This window comes from Anoplopoma fimbria, chromosome 10 (genome assembly GCF_027596085.1).
Source record: "Anoplopoma fimbria isolate UVic2021 breed Golden Eagle Sablefish chromosome 10, Afim_UVic_2022, whole genome shotgun sequence".
Lineage (NCBI taxonomy): Eukaryota > Metazoa > Chordata > Actinopteri > Perciformes > Anoplopomatidae > Anoplopoma > Anoplopoma fimbria.
The window spans coordinates 18,604,488-18,619,867 of record NC_072458.1 but is presented as its reverse complement, the minus strand read 5'-3'; the positions used below and the strand labels follow the sequence as shown (position 1 = coordinate 18,619,867).

General features: G+C 36.8%; 1 protein-coding gene across 1 annotated transcript; it reads right to left on the bottom strand.

Moving 5' to 3' along the window:
- Positions 1–2,305: 2,305 nt before the first annotated feature.
- Positions 2,306–7,372, bottom strand: rpl14 (ribosomal protein L14). Its single transcript, XM_054606085.1, has 6 exons — positions 7,301–7,372; positions 5,974–6,075; positions 5,779–5,873; positions 5,025–5,124; positions 3,187–3,240; positions 2,306–2,401 (listed from the first exon to the last, which is right to left on the bottom strand). Exons 1-6 carry the CDS (start codon positions 7,367–7,369, stop codon positions 2,342–2,344), a joined length of 480 nt encoding a protein of 159 aa, XP_054462060.1. The 5' UTR covers positions 7,370–7,372; the 3' UTR covers positions 2,306–2,341.
- Between the last annotated feature and the right edge of the window lie 8,008 nt (positions 7,373–15,380).

Genomic DNA, 15,380 nt, shown 5'->3' with positions numbered 1-15,380 from the left:
CTTGTAAAATATATATTTTTTAATTTACTTTAAGAACTGCCTAGCCAAACAGTGACTTTAAAGGAAGGTGAATAACAAACCATGTATTTTTTTACATCAGTCAATAGAATAAATATAGGGTTAAATATATATAGTTTTATTGTTTGTTATTTTCAAGATCCGTGAAAATGAGTTACAGGATATAAAACGGGCACAGTTTGTGTATTGAGCTTTTATTTTGAAGGCCAGCTGGCTTGTGTTCCGGTGTCGTTGCTTCTGACTGACAGCTCTGTCGTCACTGCGCAGCCACCATTCACCTCTGACGTCACAACCACGCTCAGATTAAAACAAAACGTGTTTATCAGGCTTCATGATAATAAACCCAGAGAATCTATTTTATCTTCTGCTATTTACCTGAAACCCTGTTCATTTCCAGAGTGAGAGTGAAATATATATATATATATATATATATATATATATATATATATATATATATATATATATATATATATATATACTATAAAGTACCAGTCAAAAGTGTGGACGCACCTTCTCATTAAATGTTTTTTCTATTTTCTACATTGTAGATTAATATTAAAGACATCCAAACTATGAAGGAACACATATGGAATTATGTGGTAAACAAACCAGAATGTTTTATATTTTAGGTTCTTCAAAGTAGTTGAATGAGAAGGTGTGTCCACACTTTTGACTGGTACTGTGTATATATATATTTATGGCCCAGGATACAAAAGAACAAAAGGTTATTATCAGGTTTAATACTTCCTTCCACTAGGTGTTTGGCCCCAGGCCTCCTTCAGCACTCCCACCATGCACCGCCACATTCCTCGGGCTTCCAGGGATCAAACCACCGGTCTGATGTGGTGGTGCTGGTTTGTGGTGGTGAGAGAGGAGGTGTGCTGGCATTAACTATGTGTTCTCTGTTCTCCGGTCTCCACCAGCTGGGCAATGTTCAAGTGTGTTATGTAATATTTACAAGCTCCTCAGTGGGATTTTGAAGTGGAGCCTGTTTGGCTGGTGACAGGATCTCACATCCTGCTGGTTCCTTTCAGCCGGGACCGGGCTGCAGGCTGCATGTGCTCAAAATATAAAATTATTGTTTTAATAATCATCTGTTAGAAGACAAATCCACTGATTGGGAAGCAGCATTGTGTGTAGGTCTGTTTAAGCTCATTTAGATAATTATTAATTTCCTGCCATCATGACATGGCTTATAATATATATATATATATATATATTTAAATAAAAATAAACCTATATGCATCTGAAACGGTGTAACTTTGTGTGCTTCTTTTAAGCAAGTAAAAATAAAGACAAAGGGGTCAATAAACACTTTCAGCTGAGACTGCCATCTAGTGGATGTTTGAGAAACTGATTCTTATAAAACAAATTTATTTTGTCCAATTATTTTGCTTTATATGAATTCTTCATCCTATTTCAAACTCGCACTCTCAATTTAAAATTCTACAAGGAAAAATACCAATTTAGTGGATTATATAACAATCCTAAATCATATATCCTGGACCAAGAACCAGATCAGGAAAAGGAAAGTGAGTAATAAACACAACCGAAAAAGTCAGCAGCCAAGTAGAGTTCTGCAATATTTAAAGTTAAAATAACCGAAAATAAATGATTGGACCATTTCAGTTTCTTTGTAGTGAGAAAAGCAACTCCTGTTTTTAGCGGAGCATGATCAGAACTACAGGTGAACTTTAGCTCAGAAATGTTTTCATATTCCGCATGTACCAAAGCAAAAACTCTCCAAAAACATTCAAATGTGTCTGGTTGATCCCTTCGACATTCTATGATTTTTTTAATTTTTTTTTTAAAGTGATACATTGGCAATATCCAAGTATCTGTACAGTTTAAAATGAGAAAATTAGCATTATATGCTTTTGTTATATTTCACATAAGTGTACAAATCTTCAGGAAAGTTGGGTGGTTTAGGGTAAGAATATATAAACTCTGTTCCTGTTTTTAATTTAGTGACTAAATGTCAGTGAATTCTTCTAAAACAGATCTTTTGATTTCATGATTATTTAACTGCAGCTTAAATCATTAAAGTATGTGAAACAAGCGTCTCAATTTAAACGTGTTCAAATAGAGAACCACCACATATCTTAAAGCACTACATCACAACAGACAAATAAAAAAGGGGTCAAGCAGAAGAAATCTTTAGAGTATATTCCCCAGTAAAATGACAACATTATCTAAGCTGACATTAACCAGTCCATAAAAGGTTTATTCATAACCAAGAGGTGGAAACACACCGAGCCAGAACAGAACAGACGAGAAGACACCGGTGAACAATTGAACAGGAGATTTATTGAGTGAGCACTGTTCACTTCTTTGCTGCCTCCTTCTGGAGCTTCTTCACCTCATGCTTGATGATCTTGTTCCTCTGCAGAAACAAAAAGAAAAAGAGCATTAATAAAAAAAACTCAATGACAGCTGTAGGATGATCATTACACTAATTGACCCTTTTAACTGAAGTGACATTAGGTGTTAAATCAACCTGCATCTTGTTCATTAATTATTCTTAAATCAATCATTATTCATGTCTGCTAAATAATGAGCATCGACAACGGCACACAGTTGTCAATGCCTAATCGCTGGAACAATTTAACTGACCCATGATCAGTTCTATTCTATGTTTAGTGAACCATCTGTGAATAGAGTCTGCCACTGATCAGTCAAAGCAGATCAATACAATGACTATAATACGAGGCCTCACAAAAAAAAAGATTGATAATCGTTCAACACTAAACCGAATCTCATATAAGTGGAAACATTAAAATCAAATGTTAAACTACTAGGTTATTCTCATTAAAAATTGAGGGCACTCTGCTAAATTACATGAAATGTGAATTAATTTAGAGCTGTGTGTTTAAGTCATAAAACAATAAGCCAAAGGAAGAACACAATGTTGCAACAGCTAAAAATGATTAAGCTTTAAAAAAAGCAATTATATAGAAAAAAAAAAAATTCTATGAACATTCATCAACTCTTTAACAATGGGGAAGAGGAATAAACAAGATGCAAACTATTTTAACATTGTAAATCAGGTAAAGAAATATACAACTTGCATTAAGTTGAACGCTCAAAATCAAAAGTTTGCAGTTTGTACTGAACATTCAGGATTGTTCTGCATGTATGAAATAAAATGTGTGTCTCTGTGGAACTTACCATTCTCTTGGCCTTCATCACCTTGTAGCGGTCAAAGTCGGACATGCTGGCCCTCTGCAAAGATAAAAGAAGAAGACAAAGTCAGGGATGCAACCACAATTCAGCTTTAGGAAGGACGGACTTAAAGATATTCATGTTGGTGTGAACAGTGGCTCCTAAATAAGGCGTTTAGTCAGCTACATTGAATTCATTCATCTGTATTATAAGACTATTAACAGGTAGCTACAGATAGGCCTTACACAAAATTGGGTTATCGTTCAATATGAGGACAAGACCCTTCATTTTTATGTTATCGAATCAAAGTCAAGAGCTCTGAGGTGGAAACATTTTGGATTTAAGCCGAACGAGAGGAGTGTTGTAGTAACTTATCTTATAGACTGTGTTGTTGCTTTTCACTCCCAACCTCCACTTAATCAGTTAATGCCTCTTCAAACATCGATAGAAACTCATTTATGAAATAGAACCATAAACTTCAGGAAAAGACGCAGTATTTCCAACAGCATGGGTCATATGTTTACTAAGTTTATACAGTCGTCTTGTACGTAAATTTATCCCACAAAAGACGAGACGCCATCAGGATCTGAGGCTCAACGGAGTAGCTGACTGTTATCTGCCTGATGGTAAATTAAGTAGCATATGACACCAAAGTTGTTGGAGTCAAACAGATCAGTCAGGAATAGAAATGTCACATGAGTTAGCAGAAGCTGCTGCCTTCAAAGACAAGGTGATGTGTAGCAGCTGGATGCAGATTTTACACCAAAGACCGGATTAAAATGAGTTTGCCATTTAGAACTGACCAGTAACCTTGAGTAAACCCTGCAGGGTATCACGTTGGTACAAACGGCAATTAGTCTTGACGCACAACAAATATGTGCAGTATTGTGTGTTGGTTTCAGATGGCAATTCAATTAAACCATCAGGTATAAACACCCACCTGCAAACCAACAAACACCCTTCTATCTGAAATACAACTGCTCAGATTACATCTTCATCTACTCATTATCAACTTCATCACCACGACTACCTCGTTGATGGCGTGTAAAACCAAATACCCAGCGTACAGCAACTGAAGCTCAATGAATGTATACCGACATCTCAAATAGTAATACACTTTAAAATTGTTACCTACAGTTTACTATAAGTAGTAAAACTATTAATATCAAATACTGCATAGTAAAAATGCACCATTGAAATTTTTAGCTCCGAGTGAAAAGTGAAAGAGACATTGTCGGCACACTGTGGTTACGTTTACTGAACGTCTATTTAGGGTGGAGCTTTTAATTCTAAGATAATGCTGATAGATCATGAAAAACAGCTGCAATGTAACCAGTAACATCCCTCCATAAAGGTAAATGTACGATGTTTTCCTCTGAAGTAGCAGTACACAGTAAGTAGTATCGAGTAGAGTTGCTTTTCTGATGTGCTTTGGGGTCTTCTGATATTTATTTTGGGGTAAATATTATTCTAAACATCATAATAAATATACAGCAGTGGCCAATGTTGCCTAACTATCAAGTTTACCCCGAGTGTTTTCTCCCCAAATTGAGTTTCTGGCTGCGACTAGCCACGACTTGGGTGTGAGACGCAACTGTTGTACGGCATGGCCGGTGTTTTGCCAAAACCCCAAAAAGCGCAGTGCGGATATTGAAGTCGTTTGTACGTGAGGTTCTCGAGAAGGCTGCAAGCAGCAACGCCAAAGGCCAATCTAACCATCCATGTCTTTAACTAGAGGATCTAATTCTAAATCCACATTATTAGAAATGTCCACTATAAGCTTTAACATGTCTTAATTACACAAAACACCTAAATATCCATCATGTTGATGATATAGCCTTTACCTTCTGTCTCGCCTCGATCTTCTTGGCCCAGCTGCTCTCTGACCACTTCTGGTTGACCTCGGCCTTCACCCACGCTCTCCTCACAAACTTCTGGCGGGCGCTGTGAACAAATAAATACAGTCAGTACCAATAGTGGAAGCATTATTAAGGTAATATCCCAGACAACCACTTTACAACAAAAAGACACCAGATTGATATTGGCACGTGTACGGTGATGTGAGGACAGTCAAGTGGACTGTTCTTAATACAAGTAATGCAAAGAATTCACTTAAATTCACATTTGCAGCACAGCTTTCAAACATCTGTCCTTGACCACAATGATCAGAACGTCTGTTTGCAAACTCTCACACAACTTGTGCAACACAATCCAAGTCTCATTTGCATTTTACTGTTTAAAAACCTTCCACACAAACAGTCTCTGAGTGCACGGGTTAGATACTTGTCCGTACAAGTCCGAAATGTTTTAAATGGGAAAGTTTTCTGCGAAATTGAATAAGTTTAAGAAGTGGTCAGCTTAGGAATTGATAAGTGAGACTTTGATTATACTGCACAAGTTTTTAAACTTTTTTTAAAAACAAGGTACTCATTTCCTTCCATTCATTGAAACTTTTAGCTTTCTTTGGATTCTTTATTCGCTTTGAATTTATGAGAGAAAAAAGTTTTCACAAATTAGAGGCAACACAAGGTGAGTAATTAATACACGCATGATTGTTTTAGGGGTAAAATACCCCTTGGTATAATAATTTGAACTGACCTGTGAGGTACTTTGATGACGTAGTCTGTGAGCTGCATGCACTTGAAGGGCATGGATTGCCTCTTCACGCCGGTGCAGGGACCATCAACAAGAGCCTGGAAAAGCACAGGGCACAATAAAACAGGTAAATATCACCAAGTCGAAAGACAGATCAGATAAACATCGATTCATCCGTTTATCCTTCAGGCTGCTCACCCTGTTTTGGTCGATGACATCTACGATGGCCACCAGCTTGCCGGCATGGGGTCCGAAAGAGACGTAGGCGACGCGGCCGACCTCAACGAAGCGTTTGAACACCTGAGGAAGACACCGAGAGAGATGCACTTCAGAAATGAAGGACGTTGAAATGGGAGGTTATTGTATTCGTATTAGTTTGTTATTGTATTCGTATTAGTTTGTTTCTGTACTTTTGCTCTGGTATCTTAGATGCTTGTTTAAGAAAGGAGATGCACTTATGACTTCTGGTGACTAGTAGTTCTCTTGAATACCTATGTTGAATACACTTATTATGCTTGCTATGTTTTATATATAAGATATTGTTTTATATATAAGATATTACATACACTTATTGTAAGTCTCTTTGGATAAAAGCGTCTGCTAAATGACTAACGTGGTTGGCTGCCTTATTACATTATGTGGACAAAAAAACATAGCGTACTAAACATGTCTAGTAAACCCTGGTTCTCTCTTGCACATTTTAATAAACTGAATATGGAAGATAATGCTGGTTTAATTAAAGAAGGTATCTTTTGAATATAAAAAAAAATCTGTATTTGCAGTGGCAAAAAAAAGCATATTCAAAGGATTTATCTAAATTAAAATTGAGTCTGAGTGCCTCAAGTGTCAAATACAAAACTCCTAGAAATTATAGTTGATGAAAGGTGGAGTTTGAGGGAACATAACTGGTTTAATAGAAAGATAAACACATATACTGGAATAATAATAAGGTGTGTGGAGGCTTCACATAATATACCTGTTATGTTTCTGTTTTCTAAATCATGCAAAATAAAGTTAAACCTCAAAAAAAAGGCAGGATATTCTGTTTTTAAGGGAGAAACTAAAGGGTTGGTTTAGAGGCTGAGGAGCTGTTAGCATCGCCCCATTCATCTCCATTACGTTTATGCTAACGTGAGCTAACGCCGACTAAGCTACCGTTTCTGCTAATAACTTGCGCGTCATTCACAACAATATTAACATAAAACAACACCTTAAAGTGTATTTAAACGGAATAACGAAAGAGCATCGGTGCAAAGGAGTCGACACAGGGTGAAAAGAGTCCGTTTTAACCGAGCAGGGATCGGCCTCGCAGCGCGGAGGACCACGTTGTAGTGTGGACGGAAGCCGACATTTCACACACATGGCGTTAAAAGTCAAAAATAAACGCGCATGTATAAATCATACGCGTCGTAAACATGCTTATGAAGATGTTAACAACACACGTAGCTGCTGTTGTTGCAGAACAACGAGGTTTATATGAAGGAATTCGACATAGAAAAGGCTAAAACTCTCATGGCGAACTCACCATGATGGCAGTCCGGGAGCAGAAAGGACGTGACAGCTTCCGGACGGCGCAAATACTGCTTCCGCGCATGCGCAGATGGGTTCTATACAGTACGCATGCGTAAACTATCCTTGTTTTACACAGTACGCATGCGCAGACGGTCCTTGTTTTATATTAATAAGATAAGATAAAATAAGATAAGATAAGATAAGATAAGATAATCCTTTAAGTATGGGGAAATTTGCAGGCTTACAACAGCTTAGAGTAAAGTGCACACAAGAGACATAGTAGAAGAAGACAAGATAAAAAATGAAAAATAAAATAAAACAAGTATTATAAATAAGCAATAAAAAAAACAGTAGAAAAAACAACAATAACTGAAATATTATATTTACAGACAGAAAAAAACAAAAAACTATTTTAACTATTTTTAACTATTATTGCACAGTGTAATGTATTGCACAGGTTTTTATTGTCATGTTATTATTGTCATGTGGTCATGTGGTCTGCTGGGAGCAGAGCTGGTTGTGTAGCCTGACAGCAGCAGGAAGGAAGGACCTGCGGTACCTCTCCACACACCGGGGGTGAAGCAGCCGGTGGCTGAAGGAGCTGCACAGAGCTGCCAGGGTGTCCTGCATGGGGTGAGAGGTGGTGGGAGACAGGAGGATGATGGCCAAGCTATCATCCCTGATGAACAACACGTATCCAGTGGACACCCCGGCACACTGCTGGCCTTCCTGACAATAATATTAATAATAAAAAAGCCACTGGGTGTTACAAATGTTCAAATATAATTGTATATATATTATTTGGAAGCTTTCGACAAAGTAAGCTGAATTGTGTTAAAATAATTTTAAATATGCACATCTCTCATGTAAATAAAGAGATAGTGGGGGTTTTTTATGTTGAAAAAGCATATGCCATGTTATGGAGAGAGGGACTTATGATCAAATTGCACATAATGGGAGTCAAATGGAACATTTTTAACTGGGTTATGGACTTTATAAGTGGAAGATCCATCCAGGTCCAAATAGGCTCAGAACTGTCAAACAAACACGTCGTAGAGTATGGAACACCTCAGGGGAGTGTTTTAAGTCCCACTTTGTTCTCTGTCATGATAAATGATATATATGAAAATATGCCAATGGATATGGGTAGATCACTGTTTGCGGATGACGGCGCTCTGTGGAAAAGAGGGAGAAATGTGGAACATGTAGTCAAGAAAATACAAGTTGAAATGTGGGGGACGAAATGGGGATTTAAATTCTCAGTGGAGAAGACAAAAGTTATGCTCTTCACGAGAAGGAAGCTCAGGGAAGGCAATAATCTAAAATGATATGGTAGTAACCTGGAGAGAGTTGAAACTTTTCGGTTTTTGGGAGTGTATTTGGATCAGAGATTAACTTGGAGAGAGCATATTAGAAATGTGGAAGATAAATGTAAAAAAGTGATAAATGTTATGAGATGTCTTGCAGGATGGGGAGCTGATACTGCATCGCTGAAATACATATATGTAGCTCTAATTAGGTCAAGGTTAGATTATGGGAGTGTGGCGTATGGATCAGCAGCTAAATCTGTGTTTGCAGGACTGGATGCAATTCAGGCTCGGACTTTGAGAGTGTGTTTAGGAGCAGTGAGAACATCACCAGTGTGTACACTGCAAGTTGAGGCAGGAGAAATGCCACTGTGTCTGCGTCGGAAACAGTTGTTGGTAAACTACTGGATAAGTCTGAGGGGACATGGAGATATTCATCCGACCAAAAGAGTACTACAGGCCAGCTGGGAAAGGGAGAGAGTACAAAAAATAAGCTTTGGAGTGACAGGAGATGCAGCAGCGAGAGACCTGGGAGTGTATGAAAAGGAGTTTTGCTCAACAGTATTATGGCCTTTAACTCCTGTGTGGACGCTAGGAACTCTGGTGGTAGATTTGAAACTACTTCAAATTAAGGAAAACAATAAAAGTGCAGATCTGGTGAGTGAGTTTTATGGGAATGTAAATATAAAGACTTTGTGCAGGTGTATACAGATGGATCAAAGGATCCAATAACAGATTTTATCTTATATTTGTTTACTATATTTTACCAATATCACTTTATTTTATTTATTTTATTTATTTTATTTATTTTATTTATTTTATTTATTTTATTTATTTTATTTTTTATTTTATTTATTTTGTTTGCTTGTTTATTTGATTGTCACTTGTTATTTCATTTTGTTTCTTATGCACTGTCTTGCTAGCTGGTCTGTCGAAGCTTGTTTTTAAAAGGTGCTATATAAATAAAGTTATTAGTATTATTATTATATGAAGCACAGAGAAAGGACATGTTGGAAGGAATGAAAAGATCAGGACTGACAGGGATAGGTGTAAAGAATATACTGGAGTGTGGTGGAAGTGGGCAAGGCAGAATATGCTTGGGCACCTTGTTAAGAAGAACAGGTCTGATGAGTAAAATAAAGCAGGTAGGAGTTAACTAACTCCAGAAGATGGCAGTAATGCAACGCTAAGGATGCAAGCTGTCCTTAAAACCCAAAAAGAAGAAGAAGAAAAATATTAAAATGGACGAGCTGCTATAAATAGAGCAGCGGCTCCTAATTGACAGAATTTTTTTTCTGTCTATTAGAGAGAATTTTTTTTTCTGTCTATTAGACAGAAAAATGCTCACTGGGACTGCTGATCATGTGATCATGTGAGCATTTTCCCGTCTAATAGATGTCTAAAAATGGTTCAAAAGTGAAAGTTTAATCAACGTCTATTTGTAGACGTCTATTAGACTTCACCTTTAGACCACATTTAGACGTGATTTGCAATAGTGCATTTGTAATCCTCTACGTGGTGCTAATAATGTTATATCATCATTTTAGAGGCTTACTATGAAACCACATCCACGTTTCTCGGTTGAAAGCCAATATTGAAAATCACGTCTAACTGTGGTCTAAAGGTGAGAGTCTTATAGACGTCTACAAATAGACGTTGAATAAACTTTCACTTTTGAACCACTTTTAGACGTCTTTTAAACGTCTTTTGAACCTCAAAATGCTCACAGTAAAATATGTACCAATTAAACACGTAGTCATAGTAACACATTAACAGTTTACATCTGACACAGGCAACAATTAATTCACAGTTTTTATTCATACAACTACAATGAAATTGAAAATACACTCAACAGAATCTCCTGTTTCTTCTTTAAATGTGGTTGTCAAAACCTCCAGGAGCCGGGTCTGTCATATTTCAGATGTCTGTAAATTAAACAAGAATTATAAAACATATTCACTCTTGAACCAGTCTGTTCACAGGTGACCATAGCCATACTTTAAACGTCTTTCCAACGTAAAGATGCTCACTGGCATATTACACATTATAATACTTTATATTGTTAATAAGTTGCTCTATGCCAAACAACAATGTTCTGACCGTCTTCTTGTTTTTACATCAATTTATTTTACTCACTAACTCCCATTTAAACTGTGTTCCTCCCATTTAAACTGGACCTGAGAGGAAACTGAGAGGAAACTGACTAGAAGACGCGTCACCAGACAGACTTTATCCTCTCTTCAACTCCGGTGAGTCATTTGAGTTAGTTTGATAAACGTTCACGTTAAAGTCCTGTTAAAACAACTCCTTTGAATTATCTGTGATAATATGGCAACAACATTGGGATCTGGAGACCAGGGGAGACACTTATATTCAATAATAAATAAAGTCAGTTTAAGATATAGGGGAGGAAACACATTTTAATGTGATCTAATTGCAATAAATGTACAAAAAGGGACACCGAAATAACAACATAATGATGGTTGTTTGTAAAAAGTCAAAATTCATGTTTTGTTATTTCTCTCTGCAAGACGACAAGGGCCTTTTGGTCTACTAAACAGTGTTTATCAGAATAAACATTCCTTAGTTTTCACATGTGAGATGATTAGAAAGAAAAACTAAGACAATGCTATATTCAAGGGTCAATATTTTCCTGAAGAATCATCAATTGTTGTGACCCAACATAGCCTTTCAAAAGAAAACAATAGATTCCTATTTAAACAGCTTGTTTGTGAAAACATTAAAGCATATTTGATTTAAGTTGAATCCAGAAATATAAAGTTATAAATATCCTGTGTACAAAGGAGCTGAATCCAGAAATGTATAGTTATAAATATCCTATGTGTTCAAAGGAGCTGAATCCAGAAATATATAGTTATAAATATCCTGTGTAAAAAGGAGCTGAATCCAGAAATATATAGTTATAAATATCCTATGTTGACAAAATATGGCCGAATCGTTAGCTTGTGCGCATATTTTCTGAGTACGATATATGAAAATAAATAAGTCCGTATTTTGTTGTGTTTTCTATCAACATGTATAGTTGCTTTTCTAGAGATGCAGTTTATTCCCTAGTGTTTTTTATAAAAAGGGTAAGTGTCACTGTTTTTGTCCTTGTTCTATTCTGTTAGTGTTTTGTCTATTGTCTTATAATAAAATAATACAAATCTAAGATACTAATAAAATATTATCCTTTATTAGTATTACTTTCAGTACTCGAGTAAAGGTTTTGAGTATCTTAACACCACAACTGTTAACAATACACATTTTGTTTTCTATATGACAGGAGATTAAGAATGGCGGCTGCTCCAGTGGGCTGCGAGTAAAGCCTCTGTTCTGTTAAGGGTCAATTAAAGGGCCAAAAACCTCTTCTGTGCCATAAATACAACAGGTCAGACTACACTTATCCACTGGAGCGAAAACTGAAGCAACATGAAAAGTTAGGATGAAAATGGGAACTGAGGAATGAAGAACTGCATAATCAATAACATGTTATCAAATCATTTTTTTAAACTTCTGTTAATTTACTCCAAGCTGGAATAAAAGTGTGTACTTTTACACTGTCACAGCTCTTAATTTTCACTTTTGCTTATTTAGTCAAAGTGACTCAAATATTTACTTTGTGCCAACTTAGAATGTGGTAGAATTAGTTTTATCAATAGTACGACATGGTCAATCTGATTCTCACGAGTAACAGCATCCAATCTTTTGTGGTGAAGCGGCCACATTCGGGCTGCCATACCACAGTTCTGCTTGGTACAAATCCTAAATTAAAAGTGCAATATTCATCATGGTTTGCAATGTTTTTAATTCTGATCAGAGAGACAAAGGTGTAAAAAGACACACGCCGAAATTCCTCCGGTAGAAAAAACATTTGACTCCAATATGTCAGCAAAATGAAACAATCATTTCAAACCTGGTTTGTAACCAATGTTCAGATTGCTGGTCTGGAAATGTTTCAACTGGGGTGGTTAATCCTGTATTGAGACAAGTCACTTTTTTGCCACTTTTTTCTGTATATTCTGTCCTAAGGTACCACAACATATTCTTCTTATATATGGTCCAGTAATCACTGCTGCTCACTTTTCTTCCTTTCAGATCGGCAGATCAGCTGTTGGCTATGCCTACTAAGCAGCGAATCAAAAATATCAAGGTAAACTACACACACCTTTGCCTCGCACTCAAAATCCTCCGGCATCTGTCACAATTTCAGATGCTGTGATAAAGGTGGCAGAGCTTTTATCCGCAATGAGACACAAGACTATCCCCCTAAAGAAGCCGGCGGGAGCAAAGTGGATGATTGGAAACCTGGACGACACCATTTACAGTGGGAAGGAGAACGTGGTGTATGAGTGGAACAAATTTTACCTTCCAGATATAGTGAGCATGCAGGTTGTGGGTAAGGTGGAGGGGACCTCATGCCCGTGTGGCCAGCTCGTCCTGATGACCTGTGAGGAAGAAGAGGTGTATGCCTACGATGGAGAGGAGCTGCATTTGGTGGCTTCAAGCCTGAAGCAGCTGATTGAAGAGGGAATAGAGTATCCATCAGACAAGACCTACTACAAAGGGGAGGCATTCAAGAACATGGTGAGAAGTTACATTTAATTTTCCATTAACAAGCAGGGCTTTGTGATGGTGGACCCTGATGATTAATCCCCTTTGTGTACTGACAATGTATTTTTTCTTTTCCATATTGCCTTTTGTGTGTAGACCGACAAGGACTGGGGAAAAGTGAGGAAGGGTCCCGAGGGGAAACGCTTGGAAGTAGAGCACAGTAAACTGGTGCAAGCAAAGAAGTCCAAATTCCTGGAGAATCTATCTATCTATTAATCTATACAACAAACCACAGGTTGGTATTTTTGTCTTTGCAGCAGGGTAAAGATTAAGGTCATACTTGCGCTGCTCTGGATGTGTTGATATCCTACATCAATACATCAATACACCAATATGTCAAGCATCCAAAAAAACTTTATGCTGATGATGTTCTACTATTTTTAAGTAACCCTGAGGTCTCTATCACTAGAGTTGTTGAAATCAAAAACCTTTGACCAGTTATCAGGCTATACAATCAGAGAGTCTATGCCCCTTTGACCCTGAACACCTCTTGGACCTCATCTCGCTCTGCCCCTTTTTCATGGTCACCCATGTAACACGTCACTGCCTGGATATCTGGTCACTTGTTCCATCATTTGTGAATATATCATTTCTGTTTCATGTTCATATTTATTCTGTATTTAGCCATTTAATTTATCTCTCTTCAAAACATTTCATCTGGAGTCTGCAGCTGATCTATTTCGCTTGGTGTTTAATATGTGTGAAAATGTATAAATATTATATATATATATATATACATACATTATAAATATAATTTGAATATTTGTTGTGTTTTTTTTAACCAGAGGTCAGTGTCTCTTGTCCTTCATTGATTAAGTGATCCAATATATTTGTTCTAATATGATTGATCAACTAATGAGGGGTTTATCGATACAATTCCATCATTTAAATGGGGTCACCGAATTGGTTTATGAAAATGATGTGAAGGCTATAGGGATGTGAAGGAATTTTTTTTATAAAATAATATGAAAAATTGTCTAATCAACCAAATATTTCACGACCCCCCCTGCAGTACCTCCGCGGACCCCCTAGTAATTTCTGCTATTTTAAAAGGGGAAGTGTCTGTTGTGTTCAAAAGAACTTGGATACAACAATAACACCTCATCTCTGCTGAGGCATTATAGAGCCCTGCATGAAAACAAGGAGACCAACCAAGGTGGACCAAGCTCAGGTAAGCCATTTTAGGATGCAATGATAAGACAACATACAAACATAAAATGACATGGTACTTTTGTATTAGACAACATTCATTTATATTTTAAATGTGAGTAATTAATGACATCTGTAATTGAATACTGCATAAGACCTCTGATTTACAGTATATTACGCTACTTATTATTACTATGTGCATACCTTATTTGGTCAAAATGTTCCCGGACAGGGGAAAATCTCCTCTTCCTTGCTGGTTCCATTGCAATAAAAAAGAAGAAGAATAGATTGCATTCGTATTAGTTTGTAGCACTTATTGTATTCGTATTAGTCTGTTGCACTTATTGTATTCGTATTAGTCTGTTGCACTTATTGCATTTGTATTAGTTTATAGCACTTATTGTATTCGTATTAGTGTGTTGCACTTATTGTATTCATATTAGTTTTTTGCACTTATTGTATTCGTATTAGTTTTTTGCACTTATTGTATTCGTATTAGTTGTTGCACTTATTGTATTCGTATTAGTTTTTTGCACTTATTGTATTCGTATTAGTTTTTTGCACTTATTGTATTAGTATTAGTTTTTTGCACTTATTGTATTCATATTAGTTTGTTGCACTTATTGTATTCGTATTAGTCTGTTGCACTTATTGTATTCATATTAGTCTGTTGCACTTATTGTATTCGTATTAGTTTTTTGCACTTATTGTATTCGTATTAGTTTGTTTCTGTACTTTTGCTCTGGTTTATGCTTTTAGATGCTTGTTTAAAAAAGGAGATGCACTTATGACTTCTGGTGACTAGTAGTTCTCTTGAATACCTATGTTGAATACACTTATTGTAAGTCTCTTTGGATAAAAGCGTCTGCTAAATGACTGTAATGCAAAACAAACGCGCAATAAAGTCCCAAGTCCACAAAATGTGAGATGGGATCCATTGCGTTCCTGAATCACGTGGTACGGCCGGCTGGCGAGGCTTCGGACGTCACCACATACGTCATCAACAAGCGCCTCGATACGCGC